The sequence below is a fragment of the Tremella mesenterica genome, assembly GCF_000271645.1.
Source record: "Tremella mesenterica DSM 1558 unplaced genomic scaffold TREMEscaffold_15, whole genome shotgun sequence".
Classification (NCBI taxonomy): Eukaryota; Fungi; Basidiomycota; class Tremellomycetes; order Tremellales; family Tremellaceae; genus Tremella; species Tremella mesenterica.
In genome coordinates this window covers 156,240-184,210 of record NW_006711239.1, presented here as the reverse complement: position 1 = coordinate 184,210, position 27,971 = coordinate 156,240, and the positions used below count along the sequence as shown (strand labels likewise).

Genomic DNA, 27,971 nt, shown 5'->3' with positions numbered 1-27,971 from the left:
ATTCACTCTCGGCAGGGTCCACATCCGCCGGCTGTTTGAGAAGAATTCTTGCTAATTCGCAGGAGAAAAACAAACTCGGTGCAACGTTGAAAGATCGTGGTAACAAATTATATTCCAAAAGAGATTTCATCAAAGCTGTGGAATGGTAAGTCTCTCCCTCTCTCTGATTTCTCAGTCTCCTTCCGACTAGCTTTCATTTCACAGCTCCACCCAAATCGACGAATTATAATACTTGTCGATTGATCTCCCATCGTGACTGTATCCCATCATCCAATTCCATCCTATATCACAAAGACCATTCACAATGATTTTTATATCTGGGGAAGGCGAAAGAGCTGATAAATAGCTACACCAAAGCCATAGAAGTATCAGTCCGAAAAGATGCCGTCTTTTACTCCAATCGTGCTGCCTGTATGTTATCTCTCATCTGAAGTTTAAATCTTCGGAAAAGTTGACGCGGAAGGCTATACTAATTTCAACCCTCCGGAATATGATAAATGCGTTGCGGACTGTGATGAGGCTTTGAAACTTGATCCTGTATAGTAAGCTCGTTCATCGTCTGAGCGACGGAGCTTATGGGTCAGTGTGAAGGCTTTGAAACGAAGAGCTACTGCTTTGGAAAATCTGGGAAGAGATGAGGAAGCTGTACGAGGTATGTCACAGTCTCTTGCTTTAACGTCCCCGTCCTCTTTCTTTGACCTATTGCCTCATATCTTTACATTTTGATTCTGAGTGGCGACTCTGGATCCCCAGGCGCTTCACACGTGGTCTTGGGGCTGGCTCTCACTCGCGATCTGTCTTTTCCCGTCCTTGACTTCATATCCCAAGTTGGCTTCTTCCAAGGATGAGCTAGACGATTATGAGCACGACTCTTTGCTCACATCAGACTTCACCGCCACTACAATCATCGAGAGGTTCCAAGATGATATGGCGGCAGCTTCTGTCGAACGGTGTTTGAAGAAGCTGGCGCAGAAGAAAGCTCAGGAGATGTTAAGAGTGAGTCAATGTCTCCTTTTTGTCCGATGATATTTTGTTATAGACCCGTACAAAGATCTCTTCGCTTCACCCGTTCCTGGTTAAAGCATCACCTTCGTGGCAGGAAGTTTCACCGATCTGCACTTCGGCGGCCGGCGGGGTGTGCTCATAGAACAGACAAGAGAACCGAAATTACCCTCACCGACATTCATCTCTTCTTATCTCGCTGCTTTCAGACCTCGTAAGTTTTTCCTGTCACACATCCCGAGTCACCCTGCACCAATCTATCATCCTCAACGCTTTACAGGAAAGTGGCTTTTACTGAGATGCATTGCTGAGAGGGTGACTGAGTTTATGTACATCCTGATGGAAGGCTAGAAGAAAAGAGTAAACGAGCTGAGACACGACATACTAACGGATAGATCCTAAAGTCGAACTTCCCTCCAATGCTTCTCAAGGCGACCAAACGCTCCTCCTGGCCTTCGACGCTCTGGGCGCCGCGGATTACTCTCACGCCGTGTCCTTTGTCAATGAGGCCATCGAACAGGGTATCAGCTGGAAAGAAGGACAAGCGGAGGCTTATAATTTGCGTGGGACTTTCAAGTGAGTCATCAGTTTACCCTCTGCCCTTTCCCCTCCACGCTATTGATATACCACATTCTCGACGCCGTTTGGCCAACCGACCTGACACAAGCGTTCTCGTTTCATCGTGTGACTCTTCTTGATTGTGCTTGACGACTCGGTTTATAATGCCATCGCCTTGTCAAGCAGGTTAGGTAATGACGACGGAGAACACTTGGCATATTGTTTTTCACTCGAAAGACACATCTGATTGATGACAGATTCCTCATCGGTGACTCCGAAGGAGCTAAAGAAGATCTTGAAAAATCACTCGATCTCATGCCCACGTTCGTCCAGAGTTGGGTCAAGATTGCTTCTGTGCATATGGAATTGGGAGATGCAGCAAGTGCTTTTGGGGATTTCGAAGCTGCTATCAGACATAATGCGGATGATCCTGATATATATTATCATCGTGGGCAGGGTGAGTAACTTCTCCACCATGTCATATCCACTCATATACATTCTCCCTTTGTACCCATTGCTTTCCTCCATCTCGCTCGTGATCAGACCCCTGAGGCTGGAATCCTTGCTTTCTTATCTCGAAACGACCAGGACAAGGGAAGAAACATGTGTAGGAAGAGAATGATTCGTAAAGCTGACATCACAGTCTATTTCATCATGGGTGAATTCGACAAGGCCATAGCGGATTACAATAAATCTACTTCACTCGATGATACTTTCATTTTCACCCATGTTCAGAGTGCTGTAGCGCAGTATAAGTTGGGTAATGTGGCTCAGAGTATGGCTGCGTTTAGGAGGATTTTGAAACAGTTTCCTGATCGCGGCGAACCGAGTAATTATTAGTAAGTCTGGTCTTGCATTCTACCAAACACGATTTATCATGAGCCACCTTCTCCATGTTCCTGGGATCTACTTCGTCTTACACAACCGATGTACGAGATGATCGTCTCTCAATGCTCGTTCCGATTCATGACTTACTCGCACGCCAATCCTCATCATCTCGATGAGGCAGGTAAGAACCTCCTGAGATGATCAAATTGGGATCTTCGAGGTCGATAGGATGTAGGGACAAAAGCTGATGATTTAGTGGAGAATTGTTATTGGATCAACAAAAGTTCGATGAATCAATTTCGAGGTTTGATAGATCTCTTGAATTGGACAAAGACAAGTGAGTGTCGTTCTTGCCTTCCCTCTCATCTTCCTATCCGTCTTTCTACGCTCCTCCTTTGAAATCTTCCCCTTCCCCTCCACTGTGAGCTAGCTGTTCTCGTTCTTAGTATTCAGGTGTCGATGACCAGACAACAATGCTTGAGAGAGTTACATCCAGTGTGCCGACCTTTTCTTTGCTGATATATCAGAAACCCCCGAAACGTCCTTCCACTAGTCAACAAAGCCCTCGCTGTCTTCCAATTCAAACAAGATCTCGCACAAGCCGAGGCGTTGTGTACCGAAGCATTGAATATCGATCCTGATTGTGATGTCGCAGTGGCGACTTTAGCGCAGTTATCTCTTCAACAAGGGAATTTGGACGAGGCGATCAAATGGTTTGAGAAGAGTGCGAAGTTGGCGAGGACAGAAGGGGAGATGGTGAATGCTATTACATGTGAGTGATTGATATTCCATCGACCTCTCCATCCCCTTCATCACCCTTTGTTGGTTCCTCGTGGTGATCGCTCTGCTTTTGCATCTCCCCGCTTTACCGATTGGCCTAATGAATCCTGTACCTCTCGGTTCCCCACATATCTCCATTATTCCACCTGATCAAGGTCGAAGTTCAGGTACGAATGTATGATTTTACGAAGCTGAACGTCGCTCCGCAGTTTCACTGACATACAGACGAACACGCATCCAGGGCACAAAAGGAATTCTTGAAGGTGAGTGCTTCGTCACTTGTAAGTTGAATGGACAAAGAACTGATATTGAGAATTACCCCGAACTTGGTACACGTTTGAGTCAGTTAGCAACTACGATGTGAGGGAAAGAGAGATCACTAAGAGAGACATATCCACGCCGAATTTATGCACATGCAACTGCTCAGCACGAACACTTTGTTGAATCATTTCATCCCCTTTTGATTCCGATAGTGCCGATTGTGATATCGATCGATGTGGAAATCATATGAGCTTATGTCATGGATAGTCCTGAGCGATCAGACAGATGAAAGTGGATAGGTAAAAACCAAAATAAGAGGGAAATAGAGCACTCTTCGTCGATTGGAAATGCGGGAGAATCAAGTTTTTGATAGACGGTGAGAGGTGTAGGAGTCGATCACATTAAGAAGCTTGTGTTACCTGATATGTCAAGTCAGCAGTATCAGTCATCATACGTAGGAAACATCGATACTCGAAATGGTGAAAGTGTGGAAGTCGTACAGATTCGAGTGAATGGGGAATAGATGTCTGTTCAGTTTAGTAAAGGTGGAACATACAAAGTTAAGTAACAAACATAATGAAGAAGACCTCGAAGTAAAAGTCGAGGTGGTCGAGATACGGTAGTAGATGGAGAAAATAGCGAGATAAAAGTCCATAGATAAAGTATTGCATCAAACAAAATATCAGAACAAAGCAAAAACAAAAAAGAAGAAAGAAGAAGAAGAAAAAGGAACAAATTTGTCAGGTCCACCGTCCCGCTTCTCAATACAAACATTTGACAAGCTGGGAACTTGGATGACCTAAGATCGATCTAGACAAGGGTTGACGCTCAACCTATTGTTGATATTTTGGAAGAAAAGGGAGCAACTCGGGGAAGAGAAAAACCTTGTCGTGCCGCACTCCACATAAAGTGGAATGAAGAGTAAGATAGAAAGTTTCGATTGGGATATAAGTTTCCGTTAAGAGGGGACCGTGGGAAAGTTGGGGTTTGGGTAGGTTTGTGGCGAAACCCCGTTCTGACTATACCATTAGTTATATCAGTCACAGAACTCGAGTACTCTACACTTGTAACGAGTACTGAATACTCGTATTTGATGATTATAAATGGGTCATGTACGATCAGGTGCGTAGTCGTATGTGTCACGTTCATGGGATGAAGTTGTAACGAGAGAAAAAAGTGATTGGCCGAGTAAAGGTGAATTGCTTAAGGACCAAATTCATGCTTTTTCCCGAAAAAAAAAAAAACCTAAACCTAGTCATAACCCAAGATCCCCTCAAATACCTATTACATGAATATTTCCCCCTGATTTTCAAACTCCTATCTCCCTCCATAGACCCGTAGATCCACCTCAACGTACCTTCCTAGATCGACTCAAGGGGATCTTCACACTATCAAACCTTTCGCCCTCTGTTTCTCAATTTCCTGTTGAACCACAACTTCCGGGTCTGGAGCGACCAAAGGATATTTGTTCACTAAGTAATTCATCACCTGCGCTAAGATTCCAACCAAAAACATCCATACTGTCGTCGCACTGAATCCAGGGATGTATCGAGGTGCATCTTTAGCTGGCCAAAGGAAAACACCATAGATGGATGCTGAATTACCTAAACCGTTGACCAAAGCGATCGATACGGCTCTTTTTTCCGCTGGGAATGCGACGACGTTTGGTACCCACATTAAAACTAGAGCACAGACGGCATATGTCATACCGAATGCTAATGTCATGAAAGCGAATTGAACTTTTGTGTTATGAACAGCTACGACGATGACTGGGAATCAGCACTAGATTATACTTTGTGTTGACGGATGTTGAGAGTCTAAGTGATCGTGAGGGGTGTTGAAGACGATGGACATGATGGAAGAGGCTTTAGAGAGAGTTTGGCGTAGGAATGAGGATGAAGAGGAGATTCTTGAGGTAAAGAGATTGGATTGGGACAACTCACTGAAGAAAGTACCAGCTGTGAACGCTAGACCGGTGATGAATATAGCCTTCTTTTGAGCGTAATCGGCCCAAATACAGAACCCGAGGATACAGCAGAAAGCACATGCGTAAAGAGGAATGGTGTGGTATTGACCTTGATAACCGGTCCATCCGAGAGCTCCGACGAGAGTAGGGACGAAGTATTGAATGGTCTGAGCACCGGTGCAAAGCATGTCTAAAACTCAGCTAATGTCTGGTGTGAGGTGGATTATGGGTTTTGGTGTAAAAGACGAGTCATGGAGAGGATTTGCGGTTGAGGTTGAGCATATGGCACTTGATCATAGAAGTGATGTATAGTAGAAGAAAGAACGAAAATCGAGGCAAGGGTGATGTGGAAGGGGGCCATAGGAAGATGGTGTAGGAGGATGTGAGGAGTTCAGGAGGTCAGGGAGGTGAAAAAGATCAGGAGAGGGGAGGGAGTGAAAATGAATTTTATTACGACGAACAGTCATATCGAACGAGTAGTCGACGGATCTCCGAGGAAGGAATTGGGAAGGAGGAAAGGAAGGTGGGGAAATGAAGAGACAACCCACACATAATAACAAACACCCAACTTCGCCAATCTCCCAACGCCATCTTGACAGTCTCCCAATGCCCAAGTCTCTCTTGTGCACCTTGAGTATTGGCCAATCCATCATATGCCAAACGTTGTGCGGCCAGAAGACGTTCCTCAGGTGACAAAAACTTGGTAGTTGTCGGCCAATCAGGCATGATGAACCCTAACGATGATCAGTCACGATGAACCATAAAGTAAGAAAATTAAAACTGACAAGTGAAACATCCTACGAAACAAGATCCTACACCTTCGATAATAAACAACCATTGCCATCCCTGAATACCACGTCTACCATCCAAATGTTGAGTGATGAGACCGGCGATAAGACCAGAGAAAGCTCCAGCGACGGCGATGGCAGTGTAGTAGATACTGAATCGGGTAGCAACTTCATATTTCTTGTACCAGGAGGATAGATACTACTGTGTCAGCTAAGTATAGAAAAGACTGGGTATGACTCACGTAGGCGATCCCGGGAGCGAAACCAGCTTCCACTATACCAAGTACGAAACGAGTGACGGCCAAAGTTTTCCTGATAGATCAGTTTGGTGATGTCGGGATAGGAGAGACATACCAGTTTTTAGTGGCTGCCATACTGGCGGCTACGGCTCCCCAGATTATACATAGACCACTTAGGTACAGGGAGGGACGGACACGGGTGAGAATGAGATTCCTATATCGTCAGCCCCACTGAGAATTACAGAAATTGGGATGAAGGAGGGCAAACAGATGAGATGATGGCAAAAGTTGAGATAATTTGAGGCGGAGAATGGAAATAGAAGGCAATGAATTATAACGATGTGATTATTGTAGACTCACGAGGGTATCTCAAAGATCAAATACGAGACGAAGAAGACAAGCAGGATGATGGAATATTGGTTAGAGTTGAATCCGAAATCCGCTTGAAGTCCACCGGTCTTTGCGTTTCCGATATTACCTCTGTCCATGAAGGACATCGCGTACAAAGCCCAAATACATGGCTGTGGAGTCAACAAAGGATCCATATATAGTAGAAGGAAGAAAGACTCTATCAATTATGAATGGATGGAGGATATTTGTGGTAGAGACGGACGGAGGGTACTTACCAAAAGACGTAAATCAATCTTTCGAACCAACTTGCGTTCTTCCTCCGTACCAGGTCTGTAACTAGCTGCAAGAGCTACAACAGTCGGGTCGACATCCCCAGCCTCTTGATGCCATTCCTCTGAAGGCTTTTGATCGTCCATGTGAGGCAAAACTTCTTGAGACATTGTTGTATGTGAAAATGTAACGCACGGGATGTCACAAGATTGGGTGATCTGTGTTCTAAAACTATTCCGATTCTGATCTCTCTTTATATCTCAATAAAAGTCTTCATCCCCCTCCCCCAAGAAGAGATGGTGTTGAACTCTCCGGAACTCCGGAGAGGTTAGACATGGAGTTTGATGGATGTATGTGGATCAAGTGGCGAGAAAAAGTGATGCGCCAAGAGAATTTGATTAACTCCGCGTTATCCATTCGGGGCTCCTTGGGTTCCTTGGGGTGTTGCGGGGAGAGGAGATCCAGCTAGGGAGAGCGAAGCGTATCTCGGTGTGGTACCGATCAGATGATCAGATTGCGTCTTCTTGGTTGTGGCCCGTTTGGCTAAGAGGAGAAAAACCCTAAATGGATGAATGGATTGATCCGAGGGATCAAGGGATCCCTCGAGGAACGTCCCGGAAGTACAGTACGAGTACTCTACTCTACTCGATAGTAAGTGCATGTGTCTTCGCTTTGCGAATTGTCGAAGTACCCGTCACCATACTGAAATCGAACACAAGGTCAGCGCATGCGCTATCCAGCCGCCAAGCATGTTCACAGAATCAACAGAGACCAACTCGCTGGCCGCTGGATCGCTGGCCATTACTGGATCTTGTAGCCTTCCATTGGAGGCACGTAGCCAAGCAACCGGTATCCCCGGTTGAGTACAAGAACCGGCTTTGGATCGCAAATTCAATTAAACCCGACATCAAAGTCCCACTTTTCGAGATGAATTTTCAAATTTTCGGGTTTTCCCAGGTCAAAAATCCATCAACCAACATGAATTGCCCTAAAACCAACATGGAGGTGGGAAAACCAACATGAAGGGGGGAAAACCAACTTGAAGAGTGGAAAACCAACGTAAAGGGTTGGAAAACCAACTTTGAGGTTGGGAAAACCCACTTCAGAGGTAGGAAAACCGACCTTAGCAAATATGAGCTGTTTGCAGTTTTCAAAAAAAATCAGGATACAGGACCAAGCCATGTCAATCATTGGCCAAAATTAGAGCAGCATTCGGGCGCATTCGAGCGCATTCGAACTCGTTGAAGGACAGTGCTCTTGCAGAAACACCGCCGAGATCTCCGCAGAACAGCTCAATTAACCGTGATATCGGACCCTCCGAGCCTTTTGATCCTTGATAGGACTTCGTCAGTGACTTACGCATTGATCGCCCTCATCAGTGATCCGGTAATGATGATCACCATGTTCCCCTTCGTTCTCATCTTCTATCCTCCTCTTGCCAACTCTTCCTTCTTTACTTATTTGTGTATAATTAGCTGTCAGGCTGTTCACAATGGTACGGTTTCGACCAAAACCACCCCCAACCGGTGTCATTCCTGCCACTACCATCCTCAGAGGTATGACTCGTCGCCCTAGAGGCCGACCCGCGCGGGTTCCCAATTCTCCATCCCCTCAGCCATCAGCAGACCTTGGAGACCCGCTTGCACCCGTCACATCACAATCAGGCATCGCTCCATCATCCATTCCAGCTGTCTCATCCCAAGAGTCTGCACCCCTTCACTCCTCCAGCCCTGACGTCAAGCCTCAATCAAACGTGGGTGATGCACCAGATCCCTCACCCGGCTCTCCCAAACATATAGCACCACGCAAACGCACTCTCTCATCCCCCAGCAATCCTTCCATCAAGTCAAGAAGGACACAAACAACCAGCTCCCCGCAGTCTGCCGACCATAGTGGCTATCATTCGTGGATGGCACGCTTTCACGATACGCCAGACATTCGACTGGCGGGAGATATGTCCGGATACTGGCCACTTGATGACCCAGACGGTATCTTCCAAACCTTACAACCCCTTAGGGAAGTAGTACCAACTGCCCGGGTTCAGATCAGTACTCGCTTTCTCCGAACCTCCAAGTGGGATTTGGACGTCGATCAGGGATATGTCAGTCAGCAGGTGAAAGTGAAAGATCTTGGCCGATTCTTCGAACAACTGGTGAGTTTCAGCTCTCACAAAGTCCTCCGTCTGACAGCATCAGCCTCATGATTACAATATTGAACGTCACAGCCTCTACCGAGGAGCCACACTGGAGTGGACGGACGGACCTGGTTTGTGGCCAAATGACATACGCGCTCGTCGTGTAGAAGTGACGATCAATGAGCAGGATTTCCGAGCACACCCCAGTCGACTCATCTGGCGTGTTGGCTTCTCTTGCAGTGGGTCCTGTAAAACACACCTTGAGACTCCCATTGTTCCATCTGTCCCCTCGCTTTCAACACAAGACAATACAGCACACGAGATGTTTGAATTTGCCAAGGCGGCCTCACAACGACGATCCAATCGAATCGATCTGCATGCTCAAGAAGATAAGGAGGAACCAGATACCCAAGTCCCCGGTGATATGACCGATCCGTTCTTCAATGACGAGCTGGATGACGACAACGATTTTGGTGAAGAAGATGATGGGCCTGGCGATGAAGAAGACGATCCGGATGGTGATGGAGAAGAGGAGGAAGAGGGTGATGACTCTCTTGGTGATCATCCTGTTACTAAGAAAGAGGGCAAGATCAAAAAGCCTCGTAGGCGTCGCTCTTGTCGGACGTTCCTCGTAGTAAGACGCCTTCCATGCTGCCACTCATGTAGCTAATTCCAGGTTGAAATGACTGCCAAACAATGCCGGCAAGGGGTGTGCACTGTGATAAAGAAGTCTGAGGAATATCATCCTCCGGTCTCCAACCTCTCTGACCTCCGTGTATCGCCATACATCCGGCGTATTCTCCATGAAGCCTCCATGGGCTTCGGTATGACAACGGCTCGACTTCAGGAATGTGAGCACTTTAACCGCGTTGTTGTACTTCACTTCAAATCTGATATCTGCAGGGTATTCTCGATCCATCATGTCTACGGACTCACACGTCAGATGGATCAAGACAAATTGTCCTCATCGTGGGGCTCGCTTGAAGGACTTCAAGCAAGCTTTGGAAACAGCCGCATCTGTTATCAAAATACATTCAAGTCCTCTAGCTGGTGTAGCCATACTTGGGAAAAGACACCCAGAATGTTTCATTGCGTCAGCCCTTCACATGTCATCTGTCCCATCAGCGTGGAGCTGACGTTCAGCTCAGAATTTCCCCCAATCCTAGACGACAAGACAGTCAAGAAGCTTCCCAAAGATTCGCGTTTTCAATGTGTCATTGCTCCTCCTGCTGCCCGAGTCACCGCAATCCTACAGGTGTACCAAAAAGGATTATACATGGACTCTTCGTGGCGGAACAAGAATGCGTTCCGATGCCCTTTGACACTCCTGGTCACCTTGAACCAGTACCATAGGATGGTACCCCGTCAGTATCTTTGGTCGTTTCTGTACCCTGTTAAGTAACTGACCAATAACAGTGGCTGCTATGGTTTCCAATCATGCGGACCAGGCAGCTTATGAGTTTCTTTTATCGAACTTCAATCGAGCCGTTCGTGAGACCGCACTGGAAATCCTCAATGGTACATACACCGTGGACCACCTGGGCGTATCCGAAGAAGATTTACGAGAGGCATGTCAAGCGGTAGTTGAAGATGGTCTCATTCCACGATTCACTATGACGGATGGAGATGAGGCCGAGCGCGCGGCAATCAATGCCATCTACCCTGGAATAGCCGTTCGAGTTTGCCAATTCCACATGATGCAGGCATGTCGCTCTAAGATTCGAAGAATTTTTGGAAGAGACCCCAGGGTCAATGAAATCACTTCAGCAATTCTCAATGCAGTACGACGGTGTCAGAGATGCGATGATGAGGAGCTTTGGCCCCAGTATTTTGGAAATTTAGAGGACGAAGTAAACACTTTAGCTGAAGACGAAGGCGAGGCCTGGGAAGTGCTGAGGGAATACCTTGAACGGGTATGGTTCAGCCCTCGGTGGATCCGTCATACAGTCGATTACGCCATGCCCTCTCATATCACCAGAGATGGGCCTTGGTCCACCAACAACTATTCGGAAGCAGCGTTTCGGACATTCGATCGGGTGTTTTTAGGTTGCCGTTCCAATAGAAGGTGTGTTAGCAAGGCTATCAAAGTCACTTGAGCTGACACATCCGATAGACTCGACCGACTTATTGCCATTCTCATATGCGCATACTTCCCCTTTTACGAAAATACACCTCCAGAACAACCCCGTGCGGATCCCAAATTACAGCGCCTCTTGTTTGCAGCTATGCACGTTTGGGAGATAGATGGCATACGACCCTGCCCGGTGGATCGTGTTCCAGAAGACGAACGTGATCAGTTTGGAGGTACTGTCTATTGTGTGCTTTCCGCTCGTCGAAATCTAGATCCTGGCTCAGCCAGCTTTTGTGGAAGGAAAGCGCGGAGTGACAGGGAGGCCTGCACTTGTCAGTACCCGTCTCTCACCGGTAAACGCTGCAGTCATCTGTGGGCAATGAGCCTCTACGAGCTCTGTGGACCGATCACGGAATTCGAAGAGAATTCCGCTGTGGTGCAAGACTTCCTACGTGATGGATATGATCTACTGGATCTCCAAGAACCTGTTCGGGTTGATGAAGACCCTTACTACAATGATCGTCAGGAATTTGAAGAGTATTGGGGTCAGAACGTGGCTGAACTATCAAATCTGTCAACAATTTCACTTCAAACCGATGATCCCCAGCTTGAAACAGATGATCCTCAGCCGTCTGTAACCGACCTCCCAATGACTAATCATGAAAGTGAATTCATAACCCAAGCTATGTACGCACCCTCACCCCCAGTGTCTAGAAGGGAGATTACCCCTATAGGACGCCGATATCAGGCTGGATCACTTCGTACCCGCCATGATGAGAACACAATTCACATCGGGAATGACGATATACATTTTGTCCGTCCAGAGCAATCACATCTGAATGGTTCAACACATGTTCTTGGTGGACAACAATCGACATATCAGTGGTTTCCAGAGCTTCACAGTGTTGTATCCGAAGCACATTACTCCTCTGAAAGTCACCATCTCCATTCGGGTACCGTCAATAGCGATCAACAAGCCACCAAAAGTACCGAATGGCCAACCGAATGGATGTCAGTACCTGAACAGCCGCCTACGGCTCCCGAATGGCCAAACGAATCGATGTCAGTACCTGAACAGCCGCCTACGGCTCCCGAATGGCCAAACGAATCGATGTTAGTACCTGAACAGCCGCCTACGGCTCCCGAATGGCCAACCGAATCGATGTTAGTACCTGAACAGCCGCCTACGGCTCCCGAATGGACCAATGCCTTTGCCGAACAGAGTCTGGAAGCTGCCGAACGACCAGAAACATTGCTCCCAATGCCGGACCAAGTTGTGGTATCTCCCGAATGGACTCACAATTTACCACCTGTCCCCGACTGGATGGGTGCGTCGATGGTAGGCGCCGAGGCATCATTTAGACATCCTGGATGGATGAACACTGAATCACCAGTACCCAATCAAGCGGTCTCGTGGAGTTTGCCAGGCATGACACCAAATCCAACGCATGCTTCAGCAGTCATTTCCTCACAACTACCGACAGCCAACATGTCATACAAACTGCCCATGGAGCCAAACGTTCAGTATCAGCATGTTGGGTACCTACCAACACCCATAGGGGTCCTACCTCAGTGGGACATCGATGGGAACATCTCCCAAGAGAACATTCAGCCACCAATAATTCCAGCTCCAATGATCCCAGTTCCAATCGTTCCCCCACCAGCTGCTCGTCCACCTTCAGCTCGTCCACCACCGACTCATCCACCGTCAGCTCGTCCACCTTCAGCTCGTCCACCACCAACTCATCCACCGTCAGCTCGTCCACCTTCAGCTCGTCCACCACCAACTCATCCACCACCGAATCGTCCACCTTCAGCTCGTCCACCACCAACTCATCCACCACCGAATCGTCCACCGTCAGCTCATCCACCTCCGACTCATCCACCTTCAGCTCGTCCACCTTCAGCTCGTCCACCTTCAGCTCGTCCACCTCCGAATCGTCCACCTTCAGCTCGTCCACCACCGACCCATCCACCACCCACTCGTCCACCGAGCACTACACCTTCAAATCCCTTGTCAGGCCCAAAAGTTCAAAATTCCTCCACCCTAAACTCAGAACATAGCCTTCAGACAGCTCATAATAGGCCTGGTCGTCTGACACACATACAACCAATGAACCCTCATCGCCAAACCTCCAATGCATTGGTTACCCACACGGACCATCAAGGACATGGACAACCCGCGAGCAGCGGTGTGAGTGGTGTGACCAACACTGGAAACGATTGCTATGCCCTGGCACTGTTTCAAGTGCTCGTACACATTGTACCTTTTCGTGACCTCCTGATTGGTCCCAAGAGGCTGCAGCAACATTCAAGGAGTGCGGATGAAGTTTTGGATTTGTTGAGACGCTTTGCCTCAGAGAGAGACAAGTCAACCGCAGTCCCTGCCTCATATCCTACAATGAAGAAGATTTTATTCCGTAAGGCGAGCTTTCCAAATGAGATGTGTGCTAACATCAGTAGAGCATAAATTGGTTGACAGTGCAGTGACACAGCAAGATCCCCAGGAATTGTTTGACAGGTTGGTGAAGCATTTGGACCGACTGGCTCCTCTTCAGTCGGCGTCTCAAATATTCAACATCGCAGTGGTCAGCCGTGTATTGTGCCCGGCTTGTTCATTCGCTTTCGTGGACATGGCTGATACTGGGATCTATCCAGCATTGTTCCTCCGCCCGGGTCACTCAACATCCGCCGAGATGCACGGACGGGAGGTTTTGGACATGGTTGAACAAAGCCTCATTGACTCAACTTCATTGAAGACACATCGATGTAAAGAATGTGGACACAAGTTCCATGCCAAAGGGAAGGCCAGTATCCCTCAGATTGGACAGCTAGTCTGCTTAAACATCATCTGGAACACCTCGTCACATAGTGCTGGGTCGGAAACTGCCAGTGCTCGCATCAAGCGCAATGTTGAATTCCACATTCCAAGGCGATCACCTCTGTCTGCATTCATTGAAGCTGAAGGAGAGGGTCCTGAATTTGAGCTGAGAGGGATAGTGTGTCGGATTGGGGAAAGCGTGCAAAACGGTCATTATATCGCAATCGTGCCATCCAACAGTGAAGAATTTTGGTGGGTGATTGATGATGCCACAGTCACAACATGCCCTTCACCTAAAGTAGCAGCGTTTAGCCAAGGCCGGTATCCGACACTGCTTATCTACGAAAACATAGGAATTCCAGAACCCAAGACATTTCCGGCACACGTCCAGTATACTACGCAGACGCCCTACATCCAGCCCATGCTATACACGGCACTGCCAACGAAGGATACCCATTCTGTGTCGAAAACTTCCGCGCCCGCCCAGTCAGGTGAATGTCATCTTTCCTGGGTCAAAGTACTTGCTGACATAACAGTCAATCACTTTGGTGAAGAATCCATGGATTCTCCACACCTATCAGATCGACTTGGACATCCGAATCCTGTCGACGGTGTTACACGATCAGCTCATGGAGGAAAGCAAGTCAGCGGGACCACGTCTACACAACGAATCACGGCCCCTGGTCCACACTCAAATGCACAAAAAATCACTTGGTACCAGAAGCCTGAACGCGACTCTGGTCACACCAACAATGCTGCTGTTGTATCAGCGGTCCTTGACAGATATCAGAAAGTCCAGTGGGTGATTCCAGATGCGAACGCTGTCAGACAAAATATGATCTCAATGTCATCGGGATCGCCCTCTTCCACATATACATTCCCGCTGTCTAGGAAGTTCTTCGCCATTCTCCGCAGGCGATTAGCCGAAAATCGTGACCGTCCGGGGTTACGTGCGGGGGTAATATGTAGCTCAAACCGATCAGCTGTAATAAGTGAAAAGATATTTGAAGATGTGCACAAGTTGACTAAGTGGTGGAGTAGTTTTTACATAGACACAATATGTGTTATTACGATTGACGTGTTAAAACGTCTTCTAAGGCAGGAAACATGGCCTGTCACCCACACTCCAAGCTTAATTAGCTGGCAGGAAAATAAAGATGGTGAACGATGGTCACCAAAATTACAATGGAATGACAAATCACAGCTTCCGTGGCCGGCACTGGGGGGAGATTCAACTTGGCGTCATCGCACGAGTGTCAGTGTGGTGTCAGTGGCGTTTATGACACACTTCGCCACAATAGTCATATTTGGAAAGGAGAGACTCGTGATTCCGTTCGATAGTGCTAGTGGCAGATATGACCATCCTGAGCTCAAACGTGTAAGTTGACGTTCACATGACGTATGGCAGAGCGTGCTGAGTCGAACAGAAATGGACCACTCTCTTGAATGATCGATTGAAGTACGAGCTAGAGCAAGGATGGGTTGAGGAAAGTGCCAATGAAAATTGGTTGTTTGCGCCGAATACGGAGGTGAGTATGACACCGCCGTAACAAACTCGAAGCTGAATCATTGCAGGCCCTTCGCCAAGGACTACATTGGATCAACCAACAAGATACTTACAGCTGCGGTCCACTGGCTACTGCGGCTGCCATGATGGTGGCCCAAGGGATCCGCCCTTGTCGAGAAAATCTTGGTCTGGAAAAGGATCTATATTTAAAGGAGCACGCAACGTTACTGCGGGATTCGATTCTGATGGTATTCCTCAATGAGCATCTGAGGTGGGCAGTAGCCACATGGGCGGAATTTGAGGTGTCACCATGGATTTGTGACCCAATTGTAATGGAGGAGATGAAAAATTGGAATGAGGCTTTCCAGAAGCGAGGTAGTAGATATATGATAGCATATCGGTGATTCAGAGTAGCAAATTTGGAGAACAGGCGACATTGGACAGATAAACAAGTCATGACCTGCATCCTGTGTCTATGAATTTACCAATGATCTAACGCTGCGGACCAATCCACCCTCACGTTCCCTGTTCATTCTGATGTTCAGCTATCTGATTGACTGCCTGAAGTACCGCCAGATGAGTTTTGGGTGTCAACACTGACTGACCCATTGTCACGGTCGACTGACTTATCATGTCGTCCTGGTGGAGGGGTGTCTCTGGCACCTGCTGGTCATCTTCATTACTCCATTGCCCTGGGATATTTGACGGGTGCGGTGTGTGCACAAGAGATGAATGATCAAATTGAGGTTGGAGGATGAGCGACTCCGCGGCTTGTCCTCCAATTGGAGCAACTTTGACAACGGATGATGCCACTTTGGTCGATGGGGAAATGGAAGACTCTGTGGATTGGACCAGCGATTGAGTGTCCACACCTAGAGAATGATTATCCGCAGAGGGTGCAATGTGTGGGGGTGGAAGTTGGGATTGAGTGACATCGCATGATGAGCTTTCGTTCGCTGGAGGTTGCACAATGAAAGTTTGTGTGGAAGGAATGAGCGACTGCAATATATCAGAAAGTCCAATGTAGGAGATTGGCATTGACTCACCTCTGACATAGTAATGCGAGGCGGAGACGGCGCCTTGGCATCCACGTCATTCGATTCGGGTATCCATACACCAGCGTCGATAGGGATGTCAATAGCCTGAGTAGAGGTCAATGTATCTGCTTGGAGAGTTTTGAGCATTGCCTTTGCTTGTTGTAACTCGCTTGTGAGCTGTTGAACCTCGGCATCAGCCTCCTCCAAAGCCGCCTCGGCAACATCTTGCGCAGCATTCGCATCCTGCATTTCCTTCTTTGCCCGCGTGGCCATTGACCTCATAGCCTCATATTCCATTCTAGCGGCATCCCTTTCTTCCAATGCAGCTTCTCTTTCCGTTACAGCCTCTCGGAGTCGCTGTCCAACGGCTGCTTCTTCCCGTAGCAAACGCTCCACATGTTGTTCAAGGAAAGAAATCTGACCGGTCTGCTTGCTGATGGCGTCATCCTTCATTGCCAACAGGTCGGCAGAATGCAGAAGACGATTATCAAGAGTCCGAAGGGTGTTCTTGAGCTGATCTCTTTCGGCTCGAACAGATATGATGGAATGTCTATCTTGTCTGGCTTGATTTTGCAACTCTTCACAGAAGTTGATAATGTTGTCAAGAGATTGAGCAAAGCTGTGACGGTTCTGTTCTACAGAATGAAGCAGTTGATTTGCACCATCGATGGCTGCGGAGAATGGCCGTTGCATGTCAAGACGAAGCGCAGCAAGGTTTGCCAGGGAAGGCGATTTGGTTTCAAATGTGCTTGTGGAGGGTGAGATGGAAGTTACCGTTGTACCACTGTGAGGAGGAGAGAGAGGCTTGAGAGACACATCATTAGGGGGAACCAGTTGTTGAAATGAATTTATGTCATCGACGGTCGGCGTGATGGAAGACAGGGGAACTGACAGAACATTTTGAGTGGGAGGCTCAGCCGATTGGGTGCGCTTCCGAAGCTTGGCCTGAGCATTGTATTGACGCCATCCACTCAGAGCGGCTGTCTTGAGCGGAGGTGGACTCAGCACAGAGGACCGTTCGGGAATCGACGGGGTCAAATCATCGACGGCAGTGACTTCGACTTTTGGAAGGGGAATATGGTGGGAAGCAGGTTCGGACTGAACTCGTTTGACCTGAGAAGGGTCGAGCTGAAGGGCAGGAACACGTTGACTGTCAGGAACAGGCAAAGCCAGCTGAGATCCTGCTGCCTGGGACTGGGAAGAAAGAGTTGTAGGGGATTGGGACCGAATGAACAGCGCCTGATGAGCAGAAGTAAGGGATGACGTATTGGTGAGGCGTCGCTTCGGTGACGGGACTTCCATATTGGCCTGCGTACTCGTCCTTGCCCGCGATTGCAGGTCTTTGGATTGCTGGACCGCAGGATCATCTGCATTGAGTCCATGAGTAGTTGGCGAGTCGATCAAGGTTGGAGCCGCGAGGAGACTGTGGGGTTCAATGGATTTGATGGCAATGGTTCTCAGGTCACAATGGCTATCGACATGGCAGTGGCAAGACCAGCAAGCCATCGGAAGAAGCGACCCTTCCTTGGAAAAGTTCCATCGCCAGATCAAGGTGGGAAAATTTCTTTTGTCCTTTGCTTGATTGCACGTTATGCCCTCCAACCTAAAGGATTAGAACACTGCTGTGTTTTGGAGAGGACATGACTTACGTGTACATGAATGCAGGAAGGCAAGGCTTGTGACAAGAGGTTTCCGCTTTGCCGTTCACCCGACACACAGGTCCACGGCTTTTGACCGGTCCAAGCTTCGTAGGCATCCAACGATTGAGACCATATTTGGCCGCAATGGGAGGGAAATATTCGGATGGACAGTGATCATATGATTGGAGTGAGTATGCAATCTGCCTTTCCAGCTGACGGAGGTTTTTTTTGGCAAAAACGGGATCGGTAGGCTGCTTTTTGGCGATCCACTCTTCAGCAAGGCGTACATGGTCGGGAGTAGGAGCGGCTGCAATACGTTCGGGAATGGGAGGAGGAAGAGAAGGCGAACGGCTTTGTTGGCGACCAGGAGCAGTAGGGGTATTACGAGTGGATCTGGTGGACCGGGGAGGGGTTTTAGTACGTGATGGAGTGGTCTGTCGGGGAGGCATGGCAAAGATGTCAAATCAAGATGTGATATTTGTTTTTCAGATGTAAGATGATGAGTCAATGACTGTTGACATCTGCGAAGAAGAGACGACTTGGCGATGGAGAGAGCGTGAAGGGGGGTGTCGGCAGCCCAGCAGGGCGGAGGCCCATAGGCATGACAGACGGCGCTGGACCAGAGGGTCCGAGCAATGAGTAGGAGAAGGGACAAGTTGTGTGTTTGGAAATTGCCCATTTTACCACGATACTGACAAGCAGCCATTGAAAACTGAAGAAAACCAGTCCGAATAGCGTCGAATGGGTGTAAAATAGAAGAGAGAAAAGACCGATTGGGTATAAGAGTAGCAATAAAGAGAAGGAGATATCGAAAATAAGTGACAGGAGAACATGGACCATGATTACGTAAATGGTCACTTGAACAAGGAAGATGGACGCCGAATGGCGCATAACTGGGTTTTGGGGAGAGCATCCGGGTTTTAGGGAGCGCATCCTGGTTTTCGGGGGGTCTAAAGTGGTTTTCGGGAGCTCATCGTGGTTTTTGGGAAACACTAGTTGGTTTTCCTGTTTGTAAAGTGGGTTTTAGAGAAAAACCGAATATTCATGTAGGTTTCTGGGATTGTAAAGTCGGGAAAAATTAGACATGCCTTTGGATCCTTGACCCGGAGTCTATGGCTTGTCCATCAGTTAGAGTGTCACGGTCGCTCCGATAAAGTATCGGCCCGGACGAAAGACTTCCACTTACAAGACAAGTATCCTCACGCGTTTATCATGCAGGTCTATCAGAACAAGAAAGAACAAGATCTTCATCTAAGACGTATTCATAATGTCGGTAACATCGTCAAACAACAGGACACTTGATATCTTAGCCAAGGCGGAAGCCGGTGGTTGTGAGTATTTCTCAGTCACTGTCAGTTAATCACGATCTGACGTTCAAGATGGTGTGATCGCTCAGACATGCTATGATTGGGGTTCGGCAATCGGACTTGTCAGAGCTGCTGAGAGAACCAAATCTCCTGCTATCTTGCAACTCTTTCCTATCACGTTGAAATACGGACAGGGCGAGTTTTTACAATTCTGTCTCGATGTGTGAGTTCTATCTAACGTATCCCAACAACCAGACATGACCTTTGTGTAACAAGGATATTTAATGAGTGAGAAATGATGCGGATTGAGCTGACATTCAGTGCCCACAACGCTTCTGTACCCATCTCGGTTCATCTTGATCATGCGACCGACGAGGAACAGCTAGAGCTAGCGGTAGGACTAGCGGAGAAAGGGATCAAGTTTGATAGTATCATGGTGGATGCCAGTCATGCAGACGTGAGTGAGGAGTAGTGATGTCATTCCGATGTAGCTGACGGAAAGACTGACGAGGAAAACATCGCTCTCGCTATTCCATGGATCAGGAGATGTGTCGCCGCTGGTGTAGCGACAGAAGTCGAACTCGGTCGATTGGAAGGTGGTGAAGCTGGATTGAGACAAATCGAAGGTAACATCTATACGGATCCAACCAAGGCTGAGAAATTTATGCAGGAGTGAGTATCTCATCCAATCTATATCATTGTCAGTAGTAGTATCTGACAAAATAGGACTGGCGCTCATATCCTTGCTCCTTGTGTTGGCAGTGAGTTGATATCTTCCAAGATATTAACGATCGTACCTTGAACATATAGATCGACATGGTTCGTACAAGCTCTTTCCAGGAGGACCTGAATCTCAATGGAAGTTTGAAATGTAAGCTGCTTACATGGCTAAAGCTTATGAGAAGAGTGAAGCGCTGACTGAAAAAGATTGGACGAATTGTCAACTCGATTCAAGGGTCGTGTTCCCCTTTGTGGTGAGTTGCGCTTCCATGAATTTGAAGGATGTTAGCTGATAATCAGCTCATGGGACTGACGAACTATCTGATGAGCTGTTCAGAAAGATCGTCAAGAGTGGAGTTACCAAGGTTTGTTGTACCCTATCCTGGAGGTCATCAAATCGTCACTGACGAATAGCTAAACGTCAATTCGTGGTGTAGGGATCCATACGTGGAGACTCTTGGTCAAGGATTGTTGAGTAGACCTTTCCCCGAGGCGATGGAAGAAGCCACCGAAGCTTTTGCTAAAGAATGCGAACGTCTATTTCACTTATTTGGATCAGCGGGCAAGGCTTGATAGAGCGAAACATCATGCACCGTGTTCAGCTTCGATATGTATACATCTCCTGATACCAAATATGAATACACATCTACAGGGCTTGGCGTATATGCATAGCCATAAATAGTGACGATGATAGGACAAGCTTCTACTGCCATGTGATTTGATGGGAGGGGAGGGGAGGGAAAGGATGAGCACGTCATCATCTCGGCGGTCAAGTTAAGCAGCTAAGATTATAATCCCTTCTTTCACATCTCTCCCTCTCTTCTTTGGATGTACACCCACCGATCCACATTTAATATCAACCATATCATCTGCTCCTCTCCATCTCTTCATAGATCCATGGTTCAATCATAGGGAATCATGTATAAACCCAATCCCTCACAGGGATACTACCCTCCATCCGATAACCTTCCTCCGCCCGATGGTCAAGGACAATGGCAAACCCGCGATCCTAATCAACGACCCACACAAGATATCTCGTCTCAGCCTCAACCTCAATACGCTTGGTACGGTCAACCGTCCGATACTTCTCCCGTTTATAGACAAACCCCTTCACAACCACCGTCGGCTACATTCCCCCCTCCAAATTATCAAACTTTCCCTACTCCCACCAGAGAACCAGAGAGCATGACTCCCCCCACGAAGAACGAAAAGACAACCTCGCAATCTCAATCTCAAACTGGAGGTAATAAAAAGAAGAGAAAGAAGACCACTATAGATGTAGTAGACACGGACGCCGCTGGTTCTGAAATGGGTGAGAAGGAAAAAAGGACCAAAACGGGAAGGGCGTGTGATGCTTGTGTGAGACAACGTTCCCTACTATAATTAAATCTTATCTTGATGATCTTACTGACTACGTAGCGTACCAAAAAGATAAGATGCGATATTCTTACTTCAACTTCACCAAACGTATCGGAAACCCCCATATGCGCCCATTGCAAGCAGTATAACCTTGAATGTACTTTCTTCTTACCTATCACAGAAACTCGATTCAAAAAACGACGGATGACCGAAGAACATACTTCAGATTCTCCACATCCTAGAGGACGAGGTGAGACTGGTAGTCCTGCAGAATCTAGGAGGTCGGAAGTTCAAGCTAGAGTCGAAGGTCAGTAATAAAAATGGAATAGTACCACGTCCATCACCCCGCTGATCAGTCAGGACCTACTTCCTTATCATTTTTATTGCATACTACCATACCTGCAACAGCTTCAGAAGCTTACGATTTACGCAATCATACTTCTTGGGAAGTGACGGAAGATGGCGATGGTCTCATACGTGTTAATGCTCCTCCAACTGTGTCGGATACGACAGAAGCCGATCTTGGAGATCCCACGAAACATCACAACAAACTTAATAAACCACTTCTTTCAGCACATACCATCTCCCTTCTTGTTAATGCCTATTTTGACTCTTTAAGTCCACTTTTCCCGATCATCACACGAACAGAATTCGCCGCCAAAACCAGTCCCAGTCCTCTACTCCTTTACGCCATATGTGGACTGGGGGCTACCCGACGACAATTCCCTCGAGAAGTTTTCGCCGGTGTCAGAGGAGTCATCAATGGTCTGTTAAGATCTAATGATATTCTAAGTGATGCAAGATTGGAGAACGTCCAAGCATTGGTATGTACCTCTCCGATGTCATAGAGGTCGACTGATGCCATATAGTTATTGTCAGCTCAAGTTGGTGACTTGCATGCGCAACCAACAGCCGCAACAGCTAGCGCAGCATTAATACGTACCGGTACAGCTACTCGTATGGCACAAGATATGGGTTTACATCGAGAATCAACGCAACGTGCACAAACGGCTCAAGATTTAGCTTTCGTAGAACTCCGTAGAAGAGTGTGGGCGGCTTGCGTCATCTTGGACAGATGGTATGGAGCAGCGTTGGGTATTCCATTACTCGTGGACTTACTTGACTGTGATGTTCTCCTTCCTGCACCTTATGACATCATTCCTGAAGCCGAACCGAGTTCGTGGCCTATCGAAAAAAGTTATATCGGATTGGCAGAACATCTCAAGTTATCGATCTTGATAGGAAGAGTGCTCAAGACTATTTATAGTCCGACTGGATTAAAGTTGACGACCGATGAGCAGCTGAGGGGGTTATTGAGTGATATGGAAAGTTGGAAAGAGAATCTTCCTCAAGAATTACGATTTCATGGTTCTAGTAGCAGTCATATCGTCGGTGGGTTGGCTTTCTCGACCTTTCATATTCATACACTCTGATCGTTCGTCGGGACGTCGCACAACTTGAGATCACATGTAGACGGTTGAACTGACATCAAGGGCTACTTCATATGGGTTACTGTGCCTTGCAATTCCTCTTCTGGCGTGTTTTCATACGTATCACACATATTCTCCCACCGCACATCAAGATAGGCGTCGAAGTCGAACGATGGTCGCAAACGACTCAAATGGCTTCTGAAGCTATAGAATGGTTGAGTCATAATGATGACGCTTTGGACTCACTCTTCATATTTCCCTACGCTGCGACATCCTGTGCTTTGATTCAATATCACACTTGGGCTAGAAGACGTGACTCGAGTGCGTTGGAAATGTTGAAACTTATAAAAGAGACTGCTCATAATTGGGAGAAAGTAGTTCAACCAGGTAAGTTCATCCTTCCTCACTCCATTCGTCAATTCCCTCACGATCTTTCTGAGGGATTTTGATGACTAACTTCAGACCAAATGTCTATTCGACGGAAAACGTGTGAAACCATGACTTTGTTATACGAAGCAGCATTAAAAACTCGACAAGAAGGTCCTGAACCTGATCGTCCTCCTCTCAATCCGACAGCCGGTGTGGCTCCACGACCGACGTACGGTCGAGCTAGATGGGTACATGACTCTTCTCGACCAGGCGGGGGTTTTTGGTTGGCTCGTGATGAGAGCGAACGTAAAGACGCTGGTATAGCATTAGATAAAGATATCGTGGTTCAACAAAGTGGTGATTCTGAGAATCAAGCTGAAGGTTCAACGACTGGACAACAAACATCAGAAAGAAGAGATGAACATATGGAACTTTTACAAAGTATGCAAACTGCAGCGAATAATTTGAATCCTCAAATGAATTTGGAAACGTATGCTCAATTTCCTTCTGGGCCGGGAGCAGGAAACGAGGTGAGTTGTTACATATCTCTTTTGTCTTTCATCCCCTGCATCAATCCTCGATGAGACTCACAGGGGAGTGAGAATGACGTAGGGAAGTGAATGGTACTGTAGGCTGACTTTTGATAGATGGGACAAATAGATCCATTCGGTTCTTTAGGTATGGCCGATCCTAGTGGTTTCGACCCCAATTTCTTGGATGGCTTACCAATGTCAGGTTTCAATTGGAACGAATGGAATGTGAGTGATTTTCTTTAGTGATAATATTTGGTATCACATTTAATTGATGACTAGAATTATTTTGAACAAATCGATAAGATGGCTCCTGGAGGAACTCAATTTCAGTGATTACCAAGGGAAAGGGTTTATGAAGAGGTTAGAGAGAAGTTTTTATAGTGTAGCATCTTTTCCGGTTATCTTGAATCGATATGTCTTGTTGATGCATAGAAAATACATAGTCTTAATTTTGAATCTACCATTCTTCCCCCTTTCCCTATCATCGTCAGTATGCAATCGTCGACGCTTTTTCGTGCTATAAAGCTACAAAAGTAAATGTTAAAGGTCTGTCTGAGTAAGTAGGTCAATGTCATTCATATGAATGAACCATCAGAGATTCATCGTACTGTACCTCAAGTTTGAAACTCGCAATACGATGAAAGGGGATTCGAATGGATCAGTTTAGATATTTTTTTTTGAAAAAAACGACGATACATTTTCGCTATTCATCCGCACCAGGTACAGGATCATATTCTTTCAAAGCGGCGACTTTAGAAGCACTTGAACTATTTTCGTCGAAAATGTATCCTAACCATTCACGTACTAATTTTCTAGCAACTTCTATTCCTATAACTCTTTGACCTAAACAAAGGACTTGTGCGTTGTTTGAGAGTACTAGACGTTCAACGGAGAAAGAATCATGTGCTGTACATGCCTGTTTCGTCAGACAATTTCTTTCCTTTTTCATTTTCATCCTCCCCAGTTTCCTTAATACTTTTCTGAGGAGACCTTCTTTCAGTCTTGTTTCTCTCATTCATTGTAGGTTGTTGGGGCTTCGTTATCCCTTTTGATTCTTCGTAACATCTCGGAACCTCATTATCTCTTCGAAATCATAGTAAAGTGTGATGTATTCTTTATCCACTTCACTCTGATTCTCTGTGATATGTGATGACTTCACTATCCCGTCTAATCCATATTGACGTTTTCATCTTTTCTTGAGACGTATAGGAAGAACGCCTGGGTTGTAATGTGTTGATGAAGCTGAAAACTTATCGACTCACTCGGATACCTGGTACTTTATTAGCACTGATAGCTACTCCCATTCCTATTCATCAGCGATTCATCTTCAACCGACTTGTTTCTCATCTTCAACCAACTTGTTTCTCATCTTCAACCAACTTGTTTCTCATCTTCAACCGACTTGTTTCTCATCTTCAACCAACTTGTTGATGTCCCACAATGACTTTGAGTGATGACATGGTACTCAAAGTAAACATGAACAATGAACATTGACCGATATTTGATGGAATCATATACGGATGACGGATTATGAGTTACAAGTCACGGATTGTGGAATGAAAACCCAACTCACCAGTTCCACAAATCAACAAAGCTCTATCAGCTTCACCACTAGCAACTTTTTTCGCTGCGGCTACACCAACATGAGGATAAGCGGTTTTATCAGTTCCTTCATGAACTCCAACATCTATAACTTTTATGACTCTTGGATCTTTTTCAAGATCTGCTTTGATTATTGATTTATAACCGTGTCCTGCTTCATCCGCTCCCATCACTATAGTCCATGAAGGTGTTGACATTTTTTCCCTGTCTTTTCTCTTCAATCTCTCTCTATGTTTCTTGTTTCCTTTCCAATTCCCACAATTGACTCTGTGTTCTGTGTGCTTCGACTTGAGATGACTTCCTACCGGAATGGTACTCTGAGATGATCTTGGCTTGTTGGAGAAAGAGAAGCAAAAACGTGTCTATCGGCAAATGGAAAGAAAGACCAAAGAGGGGGCCGGACCGGTTTACGCCGGCGCCGGAGAGTAAGAAATTTGATTCCGTCAATCGTAAAATACCGTTCCCGATTATATATCCGTGAGGAATTTCAACAATCTTCCACTCATCCGGCATCACTTGGCATTTTACGCCTTATGGAGTTTTCTTTTCCTCTTTAACCGGGATGGAGAAATGGATTAGAGTATTAGGAATATGTAGAGGGTTTTATGGGGAGGGGGTGGAGAATATATAAAGTACGTGGAGTGGGGTTGGGAAATGGATATTATTAGATTTTCACCCAACCGTTTTCCTTTTCTGAGAAAGAATCGATCGTGAAGAATGGTGGATGCTAAACCTAAGAACGTGGTTTTGATCACTGGTGCTGCTGGATGGTTGGGGAATTTGGTGAGTGAAACCGAAATCGTTCTCCTTGACTTCTTCTTTAGGAATGATCTTTTTTTGGGAATTGGGTAAGGATATCTTGAAGGGCTTGAACAAGGATGGGTGCTTGTTCACATGATGAAATATCTCTCGATGGGGGGAATGTAAGGGGAAGGGGCGAGAAAGGGAAGTGAAGGGAGAGAGAAGGGGGAAAGAGAGAAGAGAAAGATATTTTGAAAGGATTCAAGGGAAAAGCTAACTCTTTCAGCTCGCAGAAGCTCTCCTCAAAGATCCTAAAACCCCTGATGTCCATTTGATCTTATGTGACATTGTCGAACCTCGAGCTCCTAAAGATGCTAAACATGTAATCACTCGTAAAGCCGATTTGACGGATCCAAAGGAAATCGACGCTTTGTTCACTACCGAATTTGGACCACCTGATACTATTTATTGTTTCCATGGTATCATGTCCAGAGGTTCTGAAGATAATTTCGATTTGGGTATCAAGGTTAGTCCGGTCATGTTTTCTTTTCAACTTCCTTCACAATCTCGCCATTCTCACTCCTCATTGCTCATTGCACCTGATCCTCGTCGCAACTTCACTGTCTATCGTGTTCGCCCCATCCTCATATTCCCCCGAAAATGCGTCATATTGCTGAAAAATGATGGATGGGAGACATTATAATTTATGACTCGACAAGGAAATGAAAACCAGTGTCTCACCTACAGGTCAACATCGACTCTATTCGTCTCCTTCTAGATCGTGCTCGTCATACACCCACCACCCAACCGATAAAATTCATTTTCACTTCCAGTATCGCAGTTTACGGTGGTATACTTCCCCCTATTGTCGATTCGACCACAATCACCACTCCCGAAGGTGCATACGGAACTGGAAAACTCGTCGCAGAGTTGTTCGTAAATGAATACACTCGTAGAGGTTTTGTAGACGGACGTATCCTTCGACTTCCAACTATAGTCGTTCGTCCTGGTGTACCATCAAACGCTACGTCAGCTTTCATCTCAGGTATCATCCGTGAACCTCTTCATGGTGTTGAAGGAATATGTCCAGTTGGGGATAGTATCGATTCACCTGAACTTGATGAAGTTACTTGTTGGTTAGCAAGTCCAGAAATCACCATTCAAAATTTCGTCATTGCCAAACATGTACCTGCTGAGAAGTTTTTGCCTCATACGAGGACGGTTTATTTACCTGGTTTCCATAGTTCAGTGAGGGAAGAACTTGAGGCTTTGAAGGAAGTTGCCGGACCTGAAGCTTTGAAATTGGTTAAATTCAAGGTAAGATTGAGGAAATCGCTTTATCTAACATCACATTCCATCATTAATCTGGTCATTCATGATACGATATTGACAGACAGGACGATCCAATCAATCGTCGTATCGTAACCTCGTGGCCGACCAAATACGATATTACCTATCCTCTTTCACTCGGCTTCATCGTCGACGAAGGTGGGATGGTACCTATTGTCCGTCGGTTTAAAGAAGCTGTTGATGCCGGATTGGCCTAGATATGTCGAGTCGACTGCATCGGGATCGACTTGTACCAGTATGGATAAAACATGCCACATGCCACCTGCCACATTGACATCCACTCGAAACACACTGAATGCGGGCCAAA

General features: G+C 46.6%; 8 protein-coding genes across 8 annotated transcripts; 5 read left to right on the top strand and 3 right to left on the bottom strand.

The window, feature by feature from the left end:
* Positions 1 to 1,932: 1,932 nt before the first annotated feature.
* Positions 1,933 to 3,598, top strand: TREMEDRAFT_57790 (uncharacterized protein). Its single transcript, XM_007007684.1, has 6 exons — positions 1,933 to 2,017; positions 2,204 to 2,399; positions 2,645 to 2,725; positions 2,916 to 3,160; positions 3,394 to 3,431; positions 3,482 to 3,598. Exons 2-6 carry the CDS (start codon positions 2,338 to 2,340, stop codon positions 3,530 to 3,532), a joined length of 477 nt encoding a protein of 158 aa, XP_007007746.1. The 5' UTR covers positions 1,933 to 2,017; positions 2,204 to 2,337; the 3' UTR covers positions 3,533 to 3,598.
* A 1,214-nt stretch (positions 3,599 to 4,812) lies between these two features.
* On the bottom strand, positions 4,813 to 7,189 carry TREMEDRAFT_35192 (uncharacterized protein; the record flags this gene model as incomplete). Its single annotated transcript, XM_007007642.1, has 8 exons — positions 4,813 to 5,198; positions 5,373 to 5,585; positions 5,944 to 6,129; positions 6,181 to 6,382; positions 6,426 to 6,495; positions 6,538 to 6,636; positions 6,783 to 6,943; positions 7,049 to 7,189. The coding sequence occupies 8 exons, from the start codon at positions 7,187 to 7,189 to the stop codon at positions 4,813 to 4,815; spliced, it is 1,458 nt and encodes a 485-aa protein (XP_007007704.1).
* A 1,346-nt stretch (positions 7,190 to 8,535) lies between these two features.
* On the top strand, positions 8,536 to 15,980 carry TREMEDRAFT_65571 (uncharacterized protein; the record flags this gene model as incomplete). Its single annotated transcript, XM_007007710.1, has 14 exons — positions 8,536 to 9,144; positions 9,170 to 9,195; positions 9,268 to 9,416; positions 9,492 to 9,811; positions 9,854 to 10,028; positions 10,081 to 10,270; positions 10,321 to 10,541; positions 10,594 to 11,242; positions 11,291 to 13,668; positions 13,712 to 14,560; positions 14,606 to 15,335; positions 15,423 to 15,447; positions 15,497 to 15,598; positions 15,645 to 15,980. 14 exons carry the CDS (start codon positions 8,536 to 8,538, stop codon positions 15,978 to 15,980), a joined length of 6,759 nt encoding a protein of 2,252 aa, XP_007007772.1.
* A 137-nt stretch (positions 15,981 to 16,117) lies between these two features.
* On the bottom strand, positions 16,118 to 18,702 carry TREMEDRAFT_65570 (uncharacterized protein; the record flags this gene model as incomplete). The annotated part of the gene is made up of 4 exons (XM_007007709.1): positions 16,118 to 16,176; positions 16,203 to 16,575; positions 16,623 to 18,036; positions 18,263 to 18,702. The coding sequence occupies 4 exons, from the start codon at positions 18,700 to 18,702 to the stop codon at positions 16,118 to 16,120; spliced, it is 2,286 nt and encodes a 761-aa protein (XP_007007771.1).
* An 818-nt stretch (positions 18,703 to 19,520) lies between these two features.
* Positions 19,521 to 20,853, top strand: TREMEDRAFT_65569 (uncharacterized protein; the record flags this gene model as incomplete). The annotated part of the gene is made up of 9 exons (XM_007007708.1): positions 19,521 to 19,584; positions 19,633 to 19,783; positions 19,882 to 20,017; positions 20,063 to 20,232; positions 20,287 to 20,321; positions 20,371 to 20,431; positions 20,488 to 20,534; positions 20,581 to 20,645; positions 20,695 to 20,853. The coding sequence occupies 9 exons, from the start codon at positions 19,521 to 19,523 to the stop codon at positions 20,851 to 20,853; spliced, it is 888 nt and encodes a 295-aa protein (XP_007007770.1).
* Positions 20,854 to 21,465: 612 nt separating this feature from the next.
* On the top strand, positions 21,466 to 24,022 carry TREMEDRAFT_35093 (uncharacterized protein; the record flags this gene model as incomplete). Its single annotated transcript, XM_007007633.1, has 6 exons — positions 21,466 to 21,639; positions 21,700 to 21,946; positions 22,000 to 22,463; positions 22,509 to 23,031; positions 23,133 to 23,456; positions 23,532 to 24,022. 6 exons carry the CDS (start codon positions 21,466 to 21,468, stop codon positions 24,020 to 24,022), a joined length of 2,223 nt encoding a protein of 740 aa, XP_007007695.1.
* Positions 24,023 to 24,674: 652 nt separating this feature from the next.
* On the bottom strand, positions 24,675 to 25,770 carry TREMEDRAFT_35204 (uncharacterized protein; the record flags this gene model as incomplete). Its single annotated transcript, XM_007007644.1, has 3 exons — positions 24,675 to 24,887; positions 25,234 to 25,277; positions 25,545 to 25,770. 3 exons carry the CDS (start codon positions 25,768 to 25,770, stop codon positions 24,675 to 24,677), a joined length of 483 nt encoding a protein of 160 aa, XP_007007706.1.
* Positions 25,771 to 26,290: 520 nt separating this feature from the next.
* TREMEDRAFT_65566 (uncharacterized protein) lies at positions 26,291 to 27,861 on the top strand (the record flags this gene model as incomplete). Its single annotated transcript, XM_007007707.1, has 4 exons — positions 26,291 to 26,356; positions 26,601 to 26,840; positions 27,062 to 27,631; positions 27,712 to 27,861. The coding sequence occupies 4 exons, from the start codon at positions 26,291 to 26,293 to the stop codon at positions 27,859 to 27,861; spliced, it is 1,026 nt and encodes a 341-aa protein (XP_007007769.1).
* Positions 27,862 to 27,971: the final 110 nt, after the last annotated feature.

Bases quoted from the DNA above. Each gene is read 5' to 3' on its own strand.
- TREMEDRAFT_57790 (XM_007007684.1), top strand. From the start codon at position 2,338: ATGGCTGCGTTTAGGAGGATTTTGAAACAGTTTCCTGATCGCGGCGAA. The intron at 2,400-2,644 runs GTAAGTCTGGTC...CTGATGATTTAG, and splicing joins GGCGAACCGAGTAATTATTA to TGGAGAATTGTTATTGGATC. The intron at 2,726-2,915 runs GTGAGTGTCGTT...CTGATATATCAG, and splicing joins CTTGAATTGGACAAAGACAA to AAACCCCCGAAACGTCCTTC.